The 19,080-nt window shown below is 33.0% G+C and overlaps 1 protein-coding gene across 2 annotated transcripts in view; it reads right to left on the bottom strand.

Moving 5' to 3' along the window:
• The window catches only part of KIAA0586 (KIAA0586 ortholog), a 157,409-nt gene that overhangs the window by 38,256 nt on the left and 100,073 nt on the right, over window positions 1-19,080 (bottom strand). For both annotated transcript variants that reach the window (XM_056810816.1, XM_056810815.1), the window contains exons 20-27: window positions 17,838-18,031; window positions 16,730-16,848; window positions 14,017-14,207; window positions 9,121-9,283; window positions 8,542-8,767; window positions 7,248-7,501; window positions 6,712-6,779; window positions 4,124-4,261 (exon numbers count right to left, since the gene is read on the bottom strand). In XM_056810816.1, coding sequence (XP_056666794.1) covers window positions 4,124-4,261; window positions 6,712-6,779; window positions 7,248-7,501; window positions 8,542-8,767; window positions 9,121-9,283; window positions 14,017-14,207; window positions 16,730-16,848; window positions 17,838-18,031 — 1,353 coding nt within the window. The remainder of the gene's footprint in view (window positions 1-4,123; window positions 4,262-6,711; window positions 6,780-7,247; window positions 7,502-8,541; window positions 8,768-9,120; window positions 9,284-14,016; window positions 14,208-16,729; window positions 16,849-17,837; window positions 18,032-19,080) is intronic.

Genomic DNA, 19,080 nt, shown 5'->3' with positions numbered 1-19,080 from the left:
GAGGAAGAAGCATATTCCAAGAATTAGAGACAGCCTGTGCAAAGGAACAGAGAGAAGAGAAAGAATGTCATGTGTGAAATATGGGAAGAAGACAAGTTTGGCTGTTCCACAAAGTGTGGAAAAGACTAACAGGAAATTTTTAGAGCAAGAAATCCAAACTATAGAAGGCCATATTAAAAATGTTCTAAACCACTAAAAATTAAACAAGTCTGAGGTACAAGCATCATATTGGTCAAGCTAACAAAAAATGCAAAATGGCAAAAGACAAAGGGAATATTGGAAAACAAGTACTTTAATGCATTGATGGTGGAGCTGTTAGTCTAACCATTCTGGAAAGCAATGTGGAACAAATTCCTAAATAAAATAATATCAAAAAACTATTGAACTGTGCAAACCCTTTAACCTAGTGATATTGATACTATGTCTATGCCACAAAAAGATCAAAGAAAAAGGAAATAACCTACATGTATAAAGATATTTATAACAGCTCTTTTTGTAGTGGCAAGAATTAGAAAATGAGAGTATACAGATCAATTGGGGAATGGCTAAGCAAATTATAGTATATAAATGCAATGGAATACCATTGCACTAGAAGAAAAAATGAAGGAGATAGTTTCAGAAAAACCTCAGAAAATGTGTGTGAAATGATACAAAGTGAAGTGAATAGAAACAGGAAAACAATTTATGTAATAAAGATAATCAACTTTGAAAGACTTGGGAACTCTAATCAACACAATGACCAACCATAATTGCAAAGGACTCATGATAAAACATGCTATACACTTCTGGAGAGAAAGTTGATGGGCTCAAAATGTAGAATGAAGCATTTTTTTCTTTGTCCTTGGTAGGGGGCTGAGGATGGGAGGGGGTAACAACTAATGTGAAAATTTGTTTTGCAAGACTATACATATTTATAATGGGTTTTGGTTTTCTTTGCCATCTCAATGGGTGATAGGGGTGGGGGTGGGGGTGGGGGAAAGAATTTAGAATTGATAATAAAGTGAAAGTGAATTTTTAAAAGACAATGAATTGTATAATTTTAGAATTTTTATTCATGTTTTGGTCATTTCCTTCTTTGGTCATCTCATAAAGCTGAATAAAGAATCTTTACATTTCAATCTTCTGTCTTTACCTCATGACCCAGAGGGCTATCCTCCAAACAAGGCATGGCCACCTACTTTCTTGCAGGGTCTTCTCAAACACTTTTTGCTACCATTCCCAGGAAAAAATAAAACGAGCCACTTATCTTCCACCTAGAACTCTTTTTTGTTTTCCTATTAGACTCCCAGGTGTTATACCTCCACCTGCTCCTATATGCTGTAAGGTAAGCCTTCCCACAAGCCTCATAGGCCTCACAGGACACAATATCTTTTACCTGTCACATTTCTATCCAGGCCTAAAATAACTCAATCATCTGCTTCCAACTATTTATATTCTGATCAGACTCATTCATCAAGGAGCCCATACCCTAATAATCATATATGATTAACCCCTTGCAATCAATGAATAAACCCTAATCCCCATTCCCAACTGCCCATATTCCCTTATTTTCACCCTCTGCAACCATACTCTATATCCCTTCTCCTTCCTGTCAAAATTCCATTCCATTGTCTTTCTACTGTGCCTTCTGAAATACTTACTCTAAAACCAACAAACTCCCTTCTATCCTACACCTTTTCCTTTTTCCTTTTTCATGTTCTGGCATTTACTGCAACCTGGGCCCCTTCTGATGACAATACAAGCTTGACTACTCTTTTTTGTATTGATTGCACTTCCCCTCACATAGTCCTCTTCCATTCTTCTCACTGGTCATGGTGGGGAAATTGGAATTTTTGTGGCTCTCCTCTGCCTCTAACATCATCACTCAAATGGGTTATACCCTTTTGAGGTTATACATATATATGTTAAAAACATATATGTATAAGTTCAATAATCTCTTTACTCTTTTCTACCTTTCTATCTGTACTTCTTTCTTAAATTAAACAAAGTTTCTGTTACACTGCTCTCTTTACTTTGTCAAACTCCTTCATTTAACCCTTACAATACAAAATGGATACTTAAAATTAATATTATCATACATAAAACAAATAGAAGAGAACCAAATCAGGTTCCAATCACAACTATGGCTGTAGGATGAATTCTTAACAAAGTTAAGTAATAGAGGCAGTTACAAAAGATTCTGGCAGGGGGGCAGCAATTAGACAGAAAGTCAAATAAATCTATGAATATATCTGTGACCTATGTTTAGCAGTAGTAGAAGCAGCAGAGGGCCCAGCACATTTGGATTCTACAATTTAATTCCTAATATGAAACGCAAAGAAGTAGGGCTGATACCAAAGTTAGGAATAGACCAACCTAAGAACAAAATATGGAAATATGTACTGAAAGAGGTAAAATGTCAACCATTTTATAAGATACTTCAGGCAAGATAATTAAATAATAGGAAAACAAAAATTATATTAATACCTTAAAAAAAGCAATCAACTACCAACCTACATACTTACTTTATTGTCTTTGAAAAACCTTTATAAAAATGAGTTACATATGGAATATATAAGACAGGTTTTTGTAAACAATTCCCTACAACTAATCATATCTTTATATAATGGATTATTGTTTACGGATTTAAAGAAACACATAACTTGGTAGAGAAGTAAACATTCAGAAAATTTCCCTTGTTCAAAGAAGCATAAAAAATATACATATTTATTTTTACGTATGTGTGTATAGGTAAAAATCACAACATTTTTTGTTAAATGCAACTTCAGAAATAATTATTTAACAATGCTCTGACTATTAATAAAGTAAGACACAAAATAGACACAAAAGACCTTCCAAGTATTCATCAAGATACTAGAGCATGTCTTGTGAAAAATGGTAAGGTAATAGGATCATAGATCTAATCTGATGCTAGAAGGAGCCTCTTGTTGGGCCACAAGCCATTGTTGGATGGACAGCTCCAAGACAATACTAGATGACCACTTGTCAATGTTGGAGTAAGAGCTTCCTCAGTTACAAAATGAACTTTATGGCTTCTAAGATTCCTTTCAACTCTTAAAATTCTATAATGTTAAGTAAGGTTCTTTGTTGCCCCCTCCCCCAAATAACTAAATAAGAAGAGCACTGAATCAAAAGATTTAAATTCTAATTCTAATTTAGGTGTTAACTAAGCTTAAGTAAGTCACTTTATTTTTATATACCTCATGTCCCTAATCCATAAAGTGTGATTAAGGTTCTTTCTAACTTTTGTGATTTTTTCACTTTGGTAAAAAGTTTGAGATTGTTACAAGATCGATTTCTGGATAAAATTGAGATATTTTATTTCAGAACTAAAAATCAGATTCTAGAGGGCAATTTGGAACTATGCCCAAAGGGCGCTAAAAGACTGTCTGCCCTTTGATCCAGCCATAGCATTGCTGGGTTTGTTCTCTAATGAGATAATAAGGAAAAAGATTCATACAAGAATATTCATAGCTACACTCTTTGTGGTGCCAAAAAATTGGAAAATGAGGGGATGCCCTTTGATAGGGGAATGGCTTAATAAATTGTGGTATATGATGGTGATGGAATACTACTGTGCTCAAAGGAATAATAAAGTGGAGGAATTCCATGGGAAATGGAATAACCTCCAGGAATTGATGCAGAGTGAGAGGAGCAGAACTAGGAGAACATTGTACACAGAGACTGATACACTGTGGTACAATCGAATGTAATGGACTTCTCCATTAGTGGAAATGCAGTGATCCTGAACAAGCAAAAGGGATTTACGAGAAAGAACACTATCCACATTCAGAGGAAAAACTGTGGGAGTAAAAACACCAAAAAAAAAACAACTGATTGACTAGATGGGTCGAGGGGGATATGATTGGGTATGAAGACCCTAAATGATCATCCTAGTGCAAACATCAACAACATGGAAATAGGTTCTGATCAAGGACACATGTAATACCCAGTGGAATTGTGCATCAGCTACGGGAAGGGTGGGGGGAGGGAAGGAATATGATTCTTGTAACCAAGGAATAATGTTCTAAATTGACTAAATTAATTAACTAATTAATTAATTGAAAAAATCAGTCTATTGGTTAGTTTTACTTCTAACAATGAAATGAATGCTAAAAATTACCTCTGAGTGGTAGACTACTTGCTGTGAATCTCCTGGTTCTTGGCTTAATTTAGCAAGAAGTGAGAGAAATATATCTTGTTGATGTCCTTTATGGGGTCTCTTCATCATCACCTGTCCTTCACTAGGAGAATCATCTTCCTAAGAGAAGAGAAACATGAAGACAGGAGATTATCATAACCTAAAGGTCTTCATATTTATTCCTACTTTTCTTTGCTTATATAATCACAAAATAATGTTCATGTTATACATTAAATTAAGAGATTTTAGTTCAACTTTAGCTTTATTTAATCAATTAACCAACATCATTTGTTAAATACCCACTATGTTCCAAGTCCTGCGCTAAACACTAGGGACACAAATACAAAGAATTCACATGTAGCTTCATTCCAAAGGGGAAAGACATATATAAATACATACAGAATAAATATAAAGAGAATAGGATCACAAAAAATCAGACGTGACTAGAAATTATTTATTAAATAACAATAAATTGATTAAATAACAAAAAGTTAAATTCAATGTGGTTTGAGAGGGAGAGCACTAGGAATTGATAAACTGACTGGATTTTATTCACATTGGAGATAATAATAAAATTATAGTCACATTTCTAGTTATAAGGGTTTAAACAAAATATACATACTTTACAAATTATGTCCAATGAGGTGATCCTCACCACATATATGATGCAGAATAGGAACACAATTAAATGCAATAATCTAATTATTAATATAAAGCCAAAAGGCAATAAAGCTGTGTATATTCTTTGATTCTGTAATACCACTGCTGAGTCTGAATCAGAGATCACAAAAAAATTGAAAAGAATTTACTTGTACAAAAATATTTATAGCTCCTCTTTTTGTAGTAGCAAAAATTTTGATATGTTGGTGATGGAATATTATTGTGTTTTAAGAAATTATAAGCATAGGGAACAGCTGGGTGGTTCAATGGATTGAGAGTCAGACCTAGAGATGGGAGGTCCTCAGTTCAAATCTGGCCTCATACTGTTCCTAGCTGTGTGACCTGGGCAAGTCACTTAACCCCAATTGCCTATCCCCTTACTGTTCTTCTGCCTTGAAACCAATACACAATATTGATTCTAAGACAGAAGGTAAGGATTTTTTTAAAAATGATAAACAGGATGATTTTAGAAAAGCTCGAAAGATCTACATGGCCTGATGCAGAGTGTAATAAGCAGAGCAAAGAGAACATTGTACACAGTAACACCAATATTGTATGATGATCAACTAAAAAGCTTGGCTACACTCAATAATACAATGATCTGGGACAATTCTTAAGGACTTATGATAAGGAAAGTCATTCATCTCCAAAAAAAGAACCATTGGAGTCAAATGCAAATCAAAGCATACTACCTTTCACATTAGTTTATTTACGGTTTTATTTTGGGGTTTGGGTTTTATATGAGTATTCTCTTACAACAATGTACATTTTGCATAATAATACATGTATAACCCAGACCAAATTGCTTACCATCTCCAAGAGTGGGAAGGGAAAGAATGGAAGGAGTCAATTTGGATCTTATCATTTCAGAAAACATATGTTGAAAATTGTTATTACACGTAATTTGAAAATACAATATCTTTCAAAAAAAAATAAAATTTAGTGTTGCTAAAGTTGCTCAGTTGCTCAGTTGCTAAAATTAGTGCAGCTTTAAATGCATAAACCTGCAGTAAGACTGGTGACCCCCTATATATCCTATATGTAAATAAAGATATGATTTTTGCTTATGTTAAGTGAGAATGGTCTATAATTATCTTTACAATAAAAAAATGAAAATTGATAAAAACTATAAAAGCTAAGTATTTGACATTAATGCATGTAGAAATATTTTTTTAAAATGTATTGTTTTTAACATTTTTTAATCTATTTAAAATATTTAGAGGCAACACATCAAAATTTCATTTCATAATGTGCTTTAAAACATCATTTTGCCTAGCCAGTTGCTAAAGTGTTATACTCTAGCTACTAAAGTTAATTCATTCATTCTCTTTAATCAACAAGCAATCACTAAATACTCTATCTAAAGCATTATGCTAAGTACTAGGGGAAACAGAGTTTAGATAAAATACAGTACCATAACATTATGGAATTTATGATCTAACAAGTCAATAAAATATATCCTGAATGCATGAATGAATGAATGGAAAAGCATTTTTTAAACACTTACTCTGTGAAAAATACTATTCTCTAAGAACTAAAGATCTGTTCTTGGGAGCTCACATTGAAATAGGGAGAGGAAATACATATTGAGGATTCAGCTCTAAGTCAAGTGGAAAGGTCCAGTGATACTTATGGTATAGGTGCAAAGCATTTTTTTTTAATGTTACCCTCAACCTGATTTTATTTTAAGTAATAATTTCCATGTATTTTAAACTGTGTAAGTCTTAAGCAGTTTCAGTAAGACCGAATTATTGAGATTTTTATGAAAATTTTAATATCCTTCACAAATATTTTATCACACTTTGTCTAACATCACTTTTAGATAAATGAAAAAATTTGCTCTACGATAAATATTTAAGCAACAAGCCCTTCATCATACAACCCAATGTTCTAGATGATAATTTTCTTACCATTTCATGAGCATCACGCAGAGTACTGGATAAACTATCATTGAAGTTGGTTAAAAACAGTCCTCCATCTGTTATATTTGGAAATTAAAGTTCAGAAAACAATTTAACTATATATACTGCAACAAACTACAAATTTAAATTTACAACAGAACACTATTAATTAACACCTAACTTCTACTCAAAACATAATTATAGGATTGTTTTCAATTCACATGCAAATCATTCTCAATTTTCAACAAAGTACTTATTGAAAATGAAACAAAATTCCTTAGATAACAGTGTAGTTCAGCTGGTGAGTCCAATGTGTATGAAAGATTTAACATTGTATCAAAATAAATGGGTTTCAATCAAAGGAACAAAAGCTATGACAGTATATCAGCACATCAATATTTATGGAAAGAATTTTTAGTAAAGTATTTTTAATTCTTTCAAGATAAATATATGTATTTCAAATAGGGAAACAGAGAGGAGAATAAGTATATACACCATCCAATTCAGTGAAACCACTTGCTGAAAATTAACTTAAATTAACTTACCTCTTGTAGCCACCTTCTGCCCATAACTAAACAAAATCTCTCCCTCAGAAATGGGTCTCTCAAAGGTCTCTGTCTCAGTGGTGATGTAGCTTGAACTACTTTCCTGCGTTGTCTGGACAGAACTTGGTGTATGAACTGGAGAAGGAGTTTGTGCTTCAACAGGAAATGATTTTAAAATGACTGGATTGGAAACAACTGATGGAGCAGGTAAGACCAAGTTTTCAGGTTCTTCATCTCGAGCCACAGACATTACACTGAAAAGGGAAATTTGTTTTATATACTTGGTCCAGAAATCTCCAAGACAAATCTACTTCAAAAAACATTTATGAGTAGCATTATAATTTGATTACTTGTAAATTTTCTCTATAAAATTATTTAAATCCTTTAACATCAAAGGATTAAAAGATAATTTTGTCCAAATTCTTTACTGACTTAAAGAACAGTGCTAGAATACATAAATGTCACACCACTCATTGAAAATAATAATGAAAAAGAGTAAGTGAAAATTTCCATTTATGATATTTTTCTTCTAAAGGAGCTAATGATTTAAAGACTCAGTTCATTGCTTCTTGAAATTTCTTAAGGTTATATAAATTCTGCAAAAGCTGTAATGAAAAAAACAAAGCCAATACTAGACACAAAAGCTCTTAATAAAAAAATTATACTGTATAGCACTTTAATGTTTGCCAAATGCTTTACAAATAGTATTTCATTTTCACAACCACCCTGAGAGATATGTATAAATATTGATGTGTTGATATATTATTATATTATAGATGAGGAAACTGAAACAAATAAAATTTAGTGGCTTCTCTAGGGTCAACTAGTGAGTTTCTGAGGCCAAATATGAACTCAGCTCTTCCTGATTCAAAGTCCAATGCTATAGCCCCTGGATCACCTAATTGACTCTATAAATAGTAATTACAATAATGTAATAACTGCATTACTGTTATCACATAACTAATTTTTCCATCATAGTAATTATAACATATGCAAAATAAAACAATACAAAGCATCAGAATTCAGATTAATGAAATAACTGATATTGATTCTAGACGAAGAAGCATTTTACCTCTACTCAAGAGAAAGGCAGTTGTTCTATTGATGCTGCATATGTTATCAAACATGGATAACATTGATTTGTTTTGGTTAACTTTTTCCTTATTATTAGGAAGGAGTCTATGGAAGAAGATGGATTATTGAGAAGATAATATATTTTTTAAAACTTCAAAAGCATCCATAATTTTATTTTTTAAGACAAACAAATTAAAAGTTAAATATTTTTATTGCTTACATAGCTCTTGAGGGAAGTGGTTCTTCTTGAACAGGATTGGGATTTTCTTCATCCAGTGGCAAATCATCATTACTCCAGGGCTTAGGAAGTTTGGGGCTTGCTTTCCTCAATTTTTCAGAAGAATCTTCAGAGACAGTAAGAGTTGGTGTCCCTGCTAATGGAGGTGTAGCAGCAGGAGTAACTGTAGGTGTAGTGATGAGAGTACTTGCCGGGAGATTATCATTTCCTAAAAATTTGATATCAAAAGGAAAAAAAAATCAGCCAAATAGACCAATTGAAAAAAACAAAGGTATCTTGCTTCATAAAATTCTCTGATATTTTGCTATAAAATAAAATGAAAAGAAACCATTAGTATAAATACACTGAAATTCTGGAAGAAAAAAATTAAATTATATGACACTTCTAATGGAACAGGAAATTTTTAAAAGGCATCAACCAATTTCTCATTATAAGAAACAATCTAATATTTATTTTAAGAAATCAATAAATAATAATATATTAATGCATAAATATAAGCACAAATTAAAATTCTAATTAGTAAGATATTACTGAAACTTATTTTTAAAATGCAGTATTTACCTGTCTGAGTAAATTGTTCTTTTACAGCAAAAATATCATCATGTTCTGAATTACAGGGTGAAGACTCTGGAGTTTTTATTAATAATGGTCCCTTAAGAGGAGATGGAGGAGGAGACTGAGGCGGAGTGGGCTGTGGAGTGGGCACTGGAGTACGATGAACAGTCTAAGATAAATTTAATACAAAAAAGATATTTTAAATAGAGTAAAATTGACTTGTTCATAAGCAATAAAAAAAAGTGTATGCACAAAAAGTAAAGAAATGATCATGGCTATAAGGAACTTTGCCAAACTAAACACTTTTCAATCTCATCCTGAGGTACTAGATTCTTCAATTATCAGGATGTTAGCTATCCAGAACACTGGGTTTTCTAGAATAGTTCTGCATCTAGAAATACTATCCTCTAATGATCTCTGAAGAATCATGGCAATAAGAGGGGAGCCTCAAGAAAGAAGGGAGATATTATCTTGATTTTAAAAGAGAAAAAAGAGTAGACAAATTTGAAAACTATAGACTAATTAGCTTGGTGTGTAGTTTTGAAAAAACTTTAAATGATTAAAAAAATGATCTTTAGGAAAAAAAATGCAAAGGGAGGAGGACTTGCAGTCCCAGATCTCAAACTATACTATAAAGCGGTGGTTATCAAAACAATTTGGTACTGGCTAAGAGACAGAAAGGAGGATCAGTGGAATGGACTTGGCATAAATGATCTCAGCAAGACAGTTTATGACAAACCCAAAGACCCCAGCTTTTGGGACAAAAATCCATTATTTGATAAAAACTGCTGGGAAAATTGGAAGACAGTGTGGGAGAGATTAGGTTTGGATCAACACCTCACACCCTACACCAAGATAAATTCAGAATGGGTGAATGACTTGAACATAAAGAAGGAAACGATAAGTAAATTAGATGAGCACAGAATAGTATACATGTCAGACCTTTGGGAAGGGAAAAATTTTAAAACCAAGTAAGACTTAGAGTCACAAAATGTAAAATAAATAATTTTGACATCAAATTAAAAAGTTTTTGTACAAACAAAACCAATGTAACTAAAATCAGAAGGGTAGCCACAAATTGGGAAACAATCTTCATAAAAACCTCTGACAAAGGTTTAATTACTCAAATTTACAAAGAGCTAAATCAATTGTACAAAAAATCAAGCCATTCTCCAATTGATAAATGGGCAAGGGACATGAATAGGCAGTTTTCAGCCAAAGAAATCAAAACTATTAATAAGCACATGAAAAAGTGTTCTACATCTCTTATAATCAGAGAGATGCAAATCAAAACAACTCTGAGGTATCACCTCACACTTAGCAGATTGGCTAACATGACAGCTATGGAAAGTAATGAATGCTGGAGGGGATGTGGCAAAGTTGGGACAGTAATGCATTGCTGGTGGAGTTGTGAATTGATCCAACCATCCTGGAGGGCAATTTGGAACTATGCCCAAAGGGCGATAAAATACTGTCTGCCCTTTGATCCAGCCATAGCACTGCTGGGCTTGTACCCCAAAGAGATAATAAGGAAAAAGACTTGTACAAGAATATTCATAGCTGTGCTCTTTGTGGTGGCCAATAATTGGAAAATGAAGGGATGCCCTTCAATTGGGGAATGGCTGAACAAATTGTGGTATATGTTGTTGATGGAATACTATTGTGCTAAAAGGAATAATAAAGTGGAGGAATTCCATAGAGACTGGAACAACCTCCAGGAAGTGATGCAGAGCGAAAGGAGCAGAACCAGGAGAACATTGTATACAGAGACTGATACATTGTGGTACCATCGAAGGTAATGGACTTCTCCATTAGTGGCGATGCAATTTCGCTGAACAATCTGCAGGGATCTAAAAAGCACTATCCACAAGCAGAGGATAAACTGTGGGAGTAAAAACACCAATGAAAAGCAACTGCTTGACTACAGGGGTTGAGGGGATATGACTGAGGAGAGACTCTAAATGAACACTCTAATGCAAATACCAACAACATGGAAATGGGTTTGAATCAAGAACACATGTGATACCCAATGGAATCGCGAGTGGGCTATGGGAGAGGTGGTGAGAGGGGGGAGGGAAGAAAAGAAAATGATCTTTGTTTCCAATGAATAGTGTTTGGAAATGACCAAATAAAAATTAATTAATTAATTAATTTAAAAAATGTTTAAAAAAAAGATCTTTAAGCATTTAAAAAAGTTAACTATTTGTAGACAAGATGGGTTCACTAAGAACAAATTATGACAAACTAATTTAACTTCTTTTCCTGATGGACTGATGAATGAGAAGTTTGGAGACATAACAGAGATTTCAAACATAGAAAATGACAGTCTTTCACAAAATCCTTATGAACAAAAAGGAGCAGTATAATTGATGATAATAGAGTAATAAAATGAATTTATAGCTGGCTGAATGATCATACCCAAATAGTATTGCTTAATAATGAATGTCATCTTGGGAGGTCTATAGGATAGACTTGCAAGCTTTGTCCTTGATTTTCTTTTGTTCACCATTCTTATTAGTGACTTGCATAAAGATAAAGATGGCATGCTAACCAAACTTGCAGCTGACAATAGCAAATAATTAATATGTTTGATAACAAAAATTAAGATCAAATTATGCAGATCCAAAAACTAAAATGATAGGGCAGAAGATAAGAAACTAGCAAAAGGAAGAAAAATACTATAAACAATCTGAAATGGGTAAACATAGGAAAAAACAGATGAACTAGTAAAATATTATCATCTCATTCTCTTAGATATCAGGAATGAGAAAGGACAACTATATTCAAATTGTTTTATGCCTGCAAATCATCTAAAACAGTAGAGCACCAGCATACAATGCATCCAGCTAAATAAAAAACATCTAATTCATTCAGACATTGAATATGTATGAATATCTAGTGTCTATGCACAAGCCTATGTTTAGAGATCTTTGATGAAATTGGCCACAGAATGAACTTTTTGTCAATAAAAATTCTCAAAGACATTCTAAGGTCTTTAATGGAGGAATAACTATATTGGTTCCAAAACTCAGTAAAGAGACTCAATATTTTTATGAATGAATGCAGTTAAATGAGTCATTACTGTTTTCAGATCACTTCCGTTTCAAACTGAGTCATGGTACAAAGAAGGCTATCACTAGTTTTTTAAAAAGCCAGCAAATCATGATTACAAAATAAAATTCCAGAGACCTCATTTCTAAGCACAATAAATTTTCATAATGCCAATTAAACTAGCTTATTTTGGGGATTCTAACTTCTTTGAGAAAAATGTAAGCCTCAAGGTCCCCTGAAATTTAATAACTAAACATTAACTGTTTTAAATGTGCCTGTGTTCTATGATAAAATAAAAGAAATCCTGTAATAGTTATAAAATTGCATAGTCCTAGAGTTTTCAAGAGTCACACACATTTACCTATACAATCAGCTTAGCTTCCATATTTCCATTTAAAAACTGTTCTCATTAAGCCTGAAAAGAGAAGGGACATACTCCAGGTTCCTCTCCTTTCTTTCCTAACATCAAGTTGTCATGCTATTTTGTGTCCAGGAAGACATTATCCATCTACTGAAGCCAATCAAAATGTCCCTTATGTGCATGCCTTTACCTCAGTAAAAGGTGGCTATTGGTGAAGTGGATAGAACCAGACTTGCAGTCAGGAAAGCCATGATTCAAATCCTGCCTCAGACTCTTACTAGCTGTGTGACTGGTCAAATCATTTAACCTGTTTGCCTCAGTTTCATCAACTGTACAATGGAGATAATAATAGCACCTACTTTGAAGACAGCTGTGAGGATAAAATGAAATATTTGTAAAAAGTTCTTAGCACAGTACCTAACACATAATAGTCACTTTTTGAATGTTTATTCCCTTCCTCTCCCCTTCTTTGTAACTAGAACCATAAGATGTTGGAATTCAGATATTCAAGAAATGTCTATAACTAACTATTGTCATATAATGCTTCTCTTCCTTTTGCTTCAGACTGAAGCTCTCTTCTAAAGACAATTTGCCTAGTTGGTCAGCTGATTTAATAAAATTTTGAGCAGTCTGACATGCCAAAACATAGTTTTTATACCACAATATATGCTGCTGCTTACAGAATAAAAGGAATAAAAGTTCATGCATAAAGGCTTTCCAAAAAATTTTCTATCCCTATTTTTATACTGTTACTTAAAAAAAATTTCAGAATCATACTTATCTAAGGCTGACAAAGATGTTCTATTGCTGAAAAGGTATACAGTTCATTTTAAATGAATTGAAAAATAATTAATTATTATGGTCCAAGAACTGCACGCTCCAAGATACAAAAATGAAAAGAAAAGTTGTCCTTGAACTTAAAAAGCTTAGATACTAATAAAGGAAAATCAAACACATAGGAAATGGATAGCTAGAAAAGATTAATTTGGGATAAAAAAGTCAGAGATGGTAGTCATTTACAAGCCCATTCCAGAAGTAATAATAGTGTTGATTTGATTATAGTTCTTAGAGGAGAAAGGGAAAAGAGGAAAAGTTCTTAGAGCAGAAAGTGAAAAGAGGAAAAGGGGGGGGGGGGGAAGTGGTTCTAGAGGTTTGGCTAAGAGACTGTAAGAAAACTAATAATAATATTAACATTTTGCCATCTTCTTGACTGTATCTTAAATTTCATTTCACTAACATTGAAGAAAAGATTTCACATAGTTACTGGATAAGAAATTCAATATATCAACAGGATCAAAGCATAATTCTTAACTTTGCTTATCCCTAATATCACTTTTAACCTGAATTTCAAACTTAAGTTGACTTAATTTTTTTAAACAACCTGAGCTTGATTTACACTGGCAACAAGAATATGATCTATAAAACAAGGGATTCGAATATTTATTTTAATTTCCACCATTTTAATATTCTATAATAGAAATTGTTCTTACTGGTAAGTATGTTACATTGGCAGTAACATTTTCTGGAATAGGAGGAATGTCTTTTGTCATTTCCCTGTTACCCAGCATGATGGCAATAATTTCTTCAAGAGCTTCATTCACAAAATGACTAATTGTGTCTGAGTTCACAGGTACACCGGTATCAACAACGAGTTGAAATCTTGTACCACCTGCTGGTTCAACTAAAAATGAAAACATTTAAGAAAAGTAGATCTGTGTTAAAACCTGATCAGAATCAATATTCTAATTTTTAAAGTATTAGTAAGGATTATAGGGAAAAAGAAATGTAAAAATGAAAATACATATATTATGTTTTAAATTCAGTTTATTAAGATAACTAATTAGCTAGAGCACAATACTATTTGAAATGAAATTGGGAAAAAAACAAGGGGGACAATTCATTGAAGTGATCCCATTCCTACTACTATATCTTTTAGAGATACAAAAGAATTTTTACCATAGTCACTAAGAACATATCTCAAAAAGTCACTCAGATACATCTAAAGAGAAGAGCATCAGAAACTACTATTCTTAGCCAAAGGGAAAGAGGAACAAGAAGAGAATCAGGAAAAGAGAATGAATTTCTTCATGAATAAAAATACAAACTTTTAGCCATCATTCTTGGATTCAGATTATGTGAGTTACTCAATAGGTAGAAATGTTCTACTTTCATATCACATCTCTTATGAAAATTTACATAAAAGATGTATAAAGTGAAAACTACCTGAGTAGAGAGTAGATTTAATCTAGAGGCATCAAATGTCTTTCCTTCTTGGATTGCAATAATTTTGAAACCATAGTGAAATGTGTGATGGAGGTATTTTATAAAGGGAACCCAAAAAAGTAAGGCAGTAATTTTAAAGAAACGAAATCATCAATATAAAAACTTATTCTTAGTGATCAGTGCAGAAGCAAAAATGGTGTTAATCATGAACTAGAGCAAGATGCATTTTACTTCACTTAAAAGCATTTGCTGTAATTAGATATTCATATCCATAGATAAAATGTGTTCTATGACTCCTAGACTAATGTGTATGTAAGGGGAGAAGAGTTACAAATCAGTTTTCCCTGGTATTTACTTAAATCATAGTTTGAGATGGTTGGGACTTTTCATACAAGTAAAAAAACTGTAGCAAATACTAATTACATTGTGACCCTAAATATGTAATCAAAGATCATCCATCCAAAAAAAAAACAAAAAACCCTTTTTCATCTATACCAAAACATTCACAGCAGTACATTTTATGGTAGCAAAAAAGGGAGCCAAAGTGAGTATCTATTTGTTACAATTGTAAACCTCAAAATTTCTTAGACTTATAAATGTTGGAAATTTCACCATTGGGAAATTTCATACTTGGAAAATTTCCCATTGATAGTGGGTCTTGACTATTGGAATGTGAACCCCATTGGCATGGGAGGTTCCTTCTCCTACCTTCTTAAGATTACTTTAGGACAGAAACCTTTTGCTGAACAATGGAAAGGACTTTGACCTATGCTTAAGCATAGAACAGGAATTTCTTTGAGTCATGATCGATTTTAGAATTGATACAATGGAGATACTTGGAATCAATCTCCACCCTATTCAATCCTAACAGGATTGAGTAAGGGCTGCAGCCTAGATCAAAATTTAATTATTCCAATCTCTACCCTACTCAGGTTAACAGGATTTAGAAAGGGCTGTAGCAAAGGAGCAAAGATTTAATCATTTGAAAATATGACCTTCAACAGACATGTGCAAAGCCTCTGGGCGGTCCTGGGTTAAGCTAGAGCCTCCATTGGCACAGGGAAATTGAGGGACAGTGATTGGTAGATGTGAGAACTGAGGGGAGGCAACTTGGATGGTTTCCTTAAAGATCAGGGGGGTCTGAAGACTCGGGGGTGGTGTGGAGGAGTTGGTCGGAGTGGTGGCAGTGTACTCTGAGAAGCTTGCTCTGAAGGAAGCTGAAGGTGGGGGCCCCTGAGACTGTTTCTCCATTTTGGTCACGTGAGTAATAGGGACTGATCTCTTTTCTTTGCCCCAGCTATCTAAGGGCTTGGGCCTTTTGGCCCTGCCTAAACAGAAGGGGTATTTAAGCCCTATTCCCTTCTCTCCCTTTTTCTCTCTCTCTATCTCTAATTCCTTTCTTCCTCCTATTGTAATTAAACTCCATAAAAGATTGACTGCTGACTTAAGTTTTCATTTAGGAATTACATAGCTGAATTCCTTGGCGACCTTAAATTAATATATATCAGTCTTTTAAAGTGATTCCCATAATAAATGATAACTTCAAGAAATTGAGAGGAATTTGGCAAGAAAATGAAATTATATAGAGTGAGAAGTAGCATCCAGAGAACAAAAATGTACTTAACAACCACAATAATGTAAAAGAAAATATGATTAAGTCATTAGAATTCAGATTATTTTTGATCTTCATTTCAGAATACTGAAACATACAGCCCTTTTCTTTATATATACAATGATATGTATCCTGATAAACAGGTTAAATGTGTTAATTTGTGCTACGTTTTTCTTTGTCATAAGAATGTGAAGGATATAACAGATAATGGCATTAATATGAAGAATAAAAAGCATCATTTAAAAAATTAAGAATTTAGAAGTCTTTCTTTATTATTACTATAAAGATGTTTTCACAGTAAACTGAATACAACAAGCACAGTCCAAATGGGCATCTGAAGAGAATCAAATTAAGAGATTCTCACTTACCAACATCAGGGGCCACAGCTTCACTTTCTTCACTTTCTGAAACACTGTCATTAGGTACAGCCTGTTGCTGGAATGGAAGTACCCTAGTGATAATTCTTGACATTATTTCTTGTTCCATCCTGGGAAACAAAAGTTGATGGCTTTTTTAAATGGAAATTTAGGCAAATTATGGATCTACTGCTTTGACATTTTCAAAAACTCCTTTACTAATGGACTACATAAATTATATCTGAAAATTATGTTTTCCACAAAGCAATGAAACTGAAAAAGATATAGGCTACTATAGTAACCTTAACTACAGAACACCAAAAGAATCAGTGATATAAATTTGCCTTAAATCACTATGGAAATTAGGATAGACAGTTTAACAGAACTCCCAAGTTCAAAAGAATGTATCAATAAATACATCTCAAATAGCATGCAGTTAAAATACTTAAATGCTGTTGAAAAGTAAACAGAATCACAAAATAACAGCTGGAAAAAATCTAAACCATCACTTGGGTCCATCTTCTGTCTTCAGACATGCAGTTATCTAAAGAATCCAGGAAAAATTAGTTTTTTTCTTTCTCCAAGATCATTAACTACAACCATAATTATTCACAGCAAGAGTTAATAATCACATTGCACTTGAGATTTGTTTGCAAAGTGCTTTACATTCCAATCACTACAGTCTTTCAGCAATCTGATTTTGAAGCTGTAATAGATTGCCTTAGGTAAGATTACAAAGCCTGTTTCAAGTGCTATATTTGAACCATATTTCAAGTCTCTCTAGTTCAACTAAATACCATACTGCTCCTTAAATTGTTGACTCAAAATTCACCTGACACAACAGAAGATATTTTTTTAATACTTTATTACAATACCAAAAAAGATACACTTTTGCCAATGTAATGTCAGTCAACTCAAATTAATGAGTGTAGAGATATTTCCTTTTAAACAAAAAATACAATCAAGAAAGTGATCAGTAGAGTATTAAAGGAAATTTTAATACGTTAATAAGGAAGAAATTTAAGTATTATCATGGAAGTTTCATTTCCCCATCATAATTTCATAATTTTTATTTTAAAATATTATCTATTTATTCATATAAATATCAATGTAAATTTACCAATTAATTAGGCTATTTTCTAGAGCCTCTTTTCTCTCAATCACTTTCTCCAAAATATCAGCAGTAGGCTGAGCAGCAGATACAACTGGTGGAAATGGAGGACCATTATAATTCTGAGAAGGAACTTTAGCACTTTGATTAAACTCTAGGACTGATTCAAAGAATTCAGGAATGTCATCATTTTTTTCTTCTTCCTAAAAGCAACAAAAAAGAATACAGTCATTTTTTCCCAGAATATTAATGTGTGAGATACTGTATTAGGTGAGCTAAATTTTCTGGATATCACATTATCTATATATTTTATACACTAATCAGCAATCTAAATAGTGGATAGTGTTTAGGCCCACGCAGCTAAATGGAAAATCAGATCTATCCCTAAAGTTAGAAAGGCTGAGACCTCTCTTCTTCTATTTCCTTTTCTTTACTAATAAATGTTTATAAATCTGGAAATAAACCTCCAAATTAATTTTTATTTATAACAATAGAGAGCTAACCTAGACATCTCTACTCAAGGTCCACATCTGGCATATACTAACTGTGTAACTCTGAGCAAGTCACTTAATCTCACACTGCTCAAGGCAATGTTCTTAAGAGTTTAAGTTAAAAAGAAAGTTCCAGCATATATTGTTTGAGAGGGTTTCTTCTTCAGGAGTTCCTTATGTCTACTGACTTAACAGGCCTAGTACCTGTGTCTAGCCCCTATTTTATACAGGTATTTTTGTTATCCCTATATACAGTTGATGAAACTGAAGTAGACAGCTGTTAAGCTGTTAAGTCCAACATCACAGAGTTTATAAATGTATACGGCTAGATTTTAATTTAAATTTTCCTAACTAGAGACTGAGTGTTCTATCACTTCAATATCTTTCTACCTTGAAATGGAAATAAAGGCACCTATCTCCAACAGTTTTGTGAGCGTAAAATGAGATGTTTGTAAAGTGCTTTATAAATCTTAAAGCATTATGTAAATGCTAATAATAATTATAATAATTTCTTTATTATTGTTGTTGTTAGTTGTCATAAAGTACCAGTATAAATACTGAGTTCCAAGAATTCATAAAAAATTCATGCCCATCAGATAGTCAGCCACAACTGAGACCCAAAAAGAAAGGAAGGTTTTCTACCATATATACCTGAGCAAGTGTTCCTAACCCCCAATAATCTTCCCCATAAAATCCCAATGTAAACTGCGTACCACCATGAACCCACTGAAAGACCAATGATATAGTAGTAGCCTAGCTGC

The sequence above is a fragment of the Monodelphis domestica genome, chromosome 1 (genome assembly GCF_027887165.1).
Source record: "Monodelphis domestica isolate mMonDom1 chromosome 1, mMonDom1.pri, whole genome shotgun sequence".
NCBI classification, from domain to species: Eukaryota; Metazoa; Chordata; class Mammalia; order Didelphimorphia; family Didelphidae; genus Monodelphis; species Monodelphis domestica.
The sequence above is the reverse complement of the archived record's forward strand: the minus strand, read 5'-3'. Positions and strand labels throughout refer to the sequence as shown.